This window comes from Mobula birostris, chromosome 5, assembly GCF_030028105.1.
Source record: "Mobula birostris isolate sMobBir1 chromosome 5, sMobBir1.hap1, whole genome shotgun sequence".
NCBI classification, from domain to species: domain Eukaryota; kingdom Metazoa; phylum Chordata; class Chondrichthyes; order Myliobatiformes; family Myliobatidae; genus Mobula; species Mobula birostris.
In genome coordinates this window covers 126,188,945-126,194,944 of record NC_092374.1, presented here as the reverse complement: position 1 = coordinate 126,194,944, position 6,000 = coordinate 126,188,945, and the positions used below count along the sequence as shown (strand labels likewise).

General features: G+C 36.6%; 1 protein-coding gene across 5 annotated transcripts in view; it reads right to left on the bottom strand.

Moving 5' to 3' along the window:
* Nucleotides 1-320: 320 nt before the first annotated feature.
* mbd5 (methyl-CpG binding domain protein 5) overlaps nt 321-6,000 on the bottom strand; it is a 233,744-nt gene continuing 228,064 nt past the window's right edge. For all 5 annotated transcript variants that reach the window (XM_072258631.1, XM_072258635.1, XM_072258636.1 and 2 more), the window contains one exon: nt 321-1,515. In XM_072258631.1, coding sequence (XP_072114732.1) covers nt 1,444-1,515 — 72 coding nt within the window. In that variant the 3' untranslated portion in view covers nt 321-1,443. The remainder of the gene's footprint in view (nt 1,516-6,000) is intronic.

The following is a 6,000-nucleotide window of genomic DNA, read 5'->3' as shown; positions in this document are numbered from 1 at the left end:
GTACCAGGAAGGAAAACAGTTAAACTAAAAATCCAGTATTGGTTTGATATTACCTTTCATTTGCCTGGCCAAGAGGTTCAAACAAGTAAATCAATACACAAAAAAAATACTCTTTTGTACTTATTTTATGAAATCAATTACTCAGTGTAGAAAAAAATGTGACGACCACCTCCAAAAAGAAATATAATTATCTTTATAAACAGGAAAGGTTAAAAAAAATCATGGAAAAAGTAGTCAAAATTGGCCTGCCACACTGCATTAGGATTTCTAGTTCACCTTGAAATGTTGGTAAAGAATGGCTCAACAAGCAGAAATTCAAGTATGAGTGACCAGTTTTTAATTGTAAAGTAGGTGCAACATTATTAAAAATGTTACAACACTGCACGACCTGTAATGTTCACAATATTTACAATTACTGTCCTTTACATGAAACCATAAAACCCTATAGAACTTGCATGGACTGGAACAAACTAGTCCTATCACCCACATAAATGCCATCAACCAATTAAAATCAAGTGCACAACATACTTTACATGTTCTACTAATGTAAAGTATACATGAGAAAATACAAATCAATGTCAAAACAAAGAGCAAAGTTGGTCATTACAAGACAGTTCAGGAATAAAGCAAAGAAAAGCAAAATTAAATATAAAAGCACACATTTTTGATGAGTAAAACATTTGTTTTGACATAAAACAGCAAAAAAGTTGACTGATAAGAAAACACAGACAATTCCATTAAAACAGTACACACCAATTCAGAATGGTGAAAAAGTGAGGGAATAGAGACTTAATTTTACATGAAGTTTGCATGTCGGACTGCAGCAGACCTCCATGCCATTGCACAAAGGACAGAATTCTAAACAGAATAGAAATGAACATTGGTGGTGTGAAGTGTCTGCCATTATCAAATTATCACATAACCATGCCTCATCTGCTGTTAAATACAAAAACAGCATCTTGCATATAAAAGCTTTAAGCGGCATTTTTTATTTATCCTCTTTACACTGGTAATCTCTTGTATGTGTACTCAATAGAAACCAAAGATTTTGTACACTATTTTGTACAAGAAAAAGATAAACTGTGCATTAAGTATGCTTGTACATGACGACTTTATACAGTATTTACAATTTGATATTACCATGAAATTTTGCATAATCTATATACATTTGAAAATTTGTCAGAAACATTTGGACTGTTCAACTTTTGATATTCTTGATTTTAGTATTGTAGAAAATGTCATTTTGTTTTAGGCAAGCAGTAGATAAACTGTAACCATGATCTCACAAGGTTTCTGATGAGCTATCCAGGATATAATCTTTGCTCATTATTGAAGAAACACTGTACCACGGTTCATTAGCACCTTGTAGCGTCGTGGATAATTAAGACTCTATATACATACAGTTCCACCCTATAACTATAGCAGTGATGAGGACATTGAACGTTATCTAGAAATTTTTCGCCTCTTGGCTTTTGGTGACTTGACTTGTCTTTCCTTCTGTTGTGTCTGGTGGACCTGTTTAATGCAAAATAAACTGTAGATTAACTCCATGAAATGTAACAAGATTTCTGAATGACATTAAAATAAGATACAAAACTATACATCAATACTAAAAACAAAATTATTTTGGGTGCCTGGATTAAGTCATGATCAGAACCCTGCGTATTGTGGCCAATTTTCAGTAGGAAATTGGAACAATAGTTCACTGCCTTTGACTCTCAAACAAATTTTGAGGTGGTTGCATTGTCAAAAGCATGGTCTCAAACTTTCTGCAGATTGTGGAGAGGCTAGACAACACAAATCTGAAGCATGGAATTCTGTAGCCAATAGTTCATAAATAATTTATTGAAGGCAGATGATCACTCAAGTACAATACCTGGCCCAAACATTAAATTAATTTCTCATCAATTTAAGTATTAAATACTTTGATTATAGTTATACATTCAGGAATCTATTCATTTTGCATTATGATTTTTGAACAAAATTGTTGATTGAATATTCCATTGGGAAAAATATCTAAAACATTGGCTATTTTATCAAGTTTAATGAAAATCTTGATCCAAGCAAAACAAGTCTTGAAAATTTAACACTTACTGGAATTAAAATGAATACAAGGTACTTAAGGTATCTGCTTAAGATTAGTGAAATCAGTTTCATAACTCAATGTCACAATTTAGAAGTGAATGAAGCATTAATAATAAGATGAACACTTCAGCAGGCAACAATTATACCATTATTGTAGCTTCAGATGGACAATAGAATGATGTGAGGGAATCCCTGTGGTTTCCTTGTACCCAGCTCATGCCCATGTTTAAAAAGGCCATTCAAGTCCATCTATTTAATGGATTCTGTATTACTGGATGAGCATCATGAATCAGTCAAAAACAAAATACTGATATGAAAAAAATAGCGCTTGGGTATACTCTGATTGTGAAAGGAATCAAATAAATAACTTTTACATTCTTTTTCTGGACTTGGAAAGATAACATATCCAAAGCAGCAAGATCAGACTTGTTGACTTATTATCATTCTGACAGAATTCAAAATAAAGTATTACTTTGAAGAATATATGTTTCTGACAACAACAAAACTTTGTAAACTGGAAGATCCTGCAATCAACAATGGTAAGACATGTTATTTTGCTTTTGGTTAAACTGTGAGGCTGATCACCTACTGGAAATTCTTACGCTAAATGCTTAATATGTGAACCATTGAAAAAACTAGATAAGCTTTTGGTTGAACATTCCAACACAATAGCAACTTGTACGCTTACACAGAGTTAGGAGTGGAGCTGAGTTGAACTATAACAAACTTATGACCTGGAGTAAGCTACACAAACAATCCAGGAGACCAAGGTACATAACCTGTTATCTATGACCATTACAAAAACGATAAAACAAAAAAAAGCCATGATTGTAATGTTTTAGACAGCTTTATGAATGATTTTGTCTCAGTTACTAAGCTGTCTTTTTGATTTTATACATGGTTTCTAAATGACAGTACTGTTCAGCTAGAGCCATAAGTAGCTGGAAGATGAAATATTTCCTTCAATGACTTACTGATATGTTTGAAATAAGAATTGGCACTCTATTCAGTTATATCAAAGATGCATATTTCAGCAAACAGAAGTTTAAAAATGTTTATCTTTTTACTTGGAGATTCAGAACACTAACAAGCCCCTCCAGCCCAATGAGCCAAACTACAAGCATGTGACCCACTAACCTATGCATCGACAGAATGTGGAGGGGAAACTGCAGCACCTGGAGGAAACTCAGCTGGTCACGGAGAAAACATACAAGCTCTTTACAGACAGCGGCAGGAATTGAATCCCGGTTACATGCCCTTCAGTCGTGTTGCCTTTAGCTTAAAGGCTAGTTTTCAGAATATCACAAGCACACTGCAGAATGGCCCCGGGTCCTGCATTGGCTAGCAGCTCGGTGCTGGACTGAACTAAACCAAATTGAAAACTGGACTCCTGGTTTAATGTTTGATATTCTATGTGTTGTTCATGCGGTTTTTGCTGTTTGCACAATGTTTTTTCTTCCCCCACATATTAGATACCTGACGTTTTCTTGAACAGGTTCCATGATGTTTCTCTGTTTTGCAGCTGCCCGCGGGAGGCCAAATCTCAGAGCTGTATTCTGTATACATACCTTGATAATAAATGTACTTTGAATCTTTGAATAAACAAATTACTTTCACATTCTTAAGTATCAGGGTTTTCTCTACTGGTGTGGTGGGGCAGTACAGTGGTGTAGTGGTTGACATAATGCTTCAAAGTATCAGCGACTTGGGATCAATCCCCATTGCTTACTGTAAGGAGTCTGTATGCTCTCCTCGTGAGTGTGTGGGTTTCCTCTGGGTGCTCTGATTTCCACCCACAGTCAAAAGATATATCTGTTGGTTATTATAAATTGTACTGTGATTAGGCGAGGGTTAAATGGTTAATTGGGGTTTGCTAGGCGGCACAGTTCGAAGGGCTGAAAAGGTTTATTCTCTGCTGCATCTCAACAAATAAACAAACACTTGCTTTTAGCAAGCTTGAAAGTGATTTAAAACAAATAAAGATGAGCACATTTAGGCTATGACTCAAACATAAAGAATGTGCAACATTCCGTTACAATGCAAAGTTCAGTACACATTTTAAACATTAGCAGATATTTCTGAGTTTATATTATAAATACCATGCCACCATGGCCAGCAGCATGAAGCATTATACGTCTAGTTTACAGGTCTTGTTCCTTAGAAATACTTCCTATATTTCAAACCAATAGATTTGGTATGTTTCATGTTAGGGAAGTATTTGCAATTTTTTAATTCATTTACCATGGAACTGAATGAATTAATACTCACATCACAACAGAACTGTTCTCACATTGTGAAAATCCAGGTGCTAACCTTTCAGCATTTATCTCAGAAAAATCAGAGGAGTGCGTCAGTCATAATGCACTTAACTTGTCTGCACACTTAGTTTATTTCGTAAATTTACTTCTTATAAAGGTTCATTTCAATTCAGCTGCAAGAATGCACCACAGGAGCAAGGTCTTTTTTTTGATAGGTAGCTCAGTTAATTTCAGGCTCACAATCTGAAGCCAAGAATGCAGTTAAGTTGAAAGTCAACTCAGCATCATGTGCTGTGTCGTATGACACGGGTGATCATGGTCTTTGACCATGATTGTTCTTAGCAAATAAATTCAACTACTACTCAGGAAACCCTGAGATTTTACCAATAGTGGTATCATTGACAAATTTATAGATGCTGTTTGAGCTGTGCTTAGCCACACACACACACAACCTGTGGTTCCCGACAGGAAGTGGAGGATCCAGGTACAGAGGCCCAGGATTTGAAGCTTGGTTGTTAGCACTGAGTGAATGGTGGTATAAAACACTGAGCAGTAATCAATAAACAGCAGTCTGAAATACATCTTATGGTGTTCAGCCGCTCCTAAGTACTGAGATACAGTGAAGATTGTTTTGTAAAATGTTCATACAAATAGATCAATACACAGAGCATTAAGGTAGAATAAGGTAAAAACAATAAAAATACAGAAAAAGTAACAGCTACAGAGAAAGTGCAATGCAGGTAAACAATAAGATGCAAGTTTATAGAAGTCAAGAGTCCATCTTATCGTACTGGGGAAATGTTTAATAGTTTTATAACAGCTGGGGGGAATAAGTTTTCCTTCAGTCTAGTGTGAAGAATTTCAGGCATTCGTATCTTTTGTCCGATGGAAGAGGGGTGAAGAGATAATGTCCAGGGTGGGTGGGGTTGCCTCTGTTGCAGACTCTCTCCACAATGTTAATGGAAGGAAAAAAATTGAGTTTAGTCATAGTCATACTTTATTGATCCCGGGGGAAATTGGTTTTTGTTACAGTTGCACCATAAATAACAAATAGTAATAAAACCATAAATAGTTAAATAGTAATATGTAAATTATGCCAGTAAATTATGAAATAAGTCCAGGACCAGCCTATTGGCTCAGGGTGTCTGACCCTCCAAGGGAGGAGTTGTATAGTTTGATGGCCACAGGCAGGAATGACTTCCTATGACGCTCTGTGTTGCATCTCGGTGGAATGATTCTCTGGCTGAATGTACTCCTGTGCCCAACCAGTACATTATGTAGTGGATGGGAGACATTGACCAAGATGGCATGCAACTTGGACAGCATCCTTTTTTCAGACACCACCGTCAGAGAGTCCAGTTCCATCCCCACAACATCACTGGCCTTACGAATGAGTTTGTTGATTCTGTTGGTGTCTGCTACCCTCAGCCTGCTGCTCCAGCACACAACAGCAAACATGATAGTACTGGCCACCACAGACTCGTAGAACATCTTCAGCATCGTCCGGCAGATGTTAAAGGACCTCAGTCTCCTCAGGAAATAGAGGCAGCTCTGACCCTTCTTGTAGGCAGCCTCAGTGTTCTTTGACCAGTCCAGTTTATTGTCAATTCGTATCCCCAGGTATTTGTAATCCTCCACCATGTCCACACCGACCCCC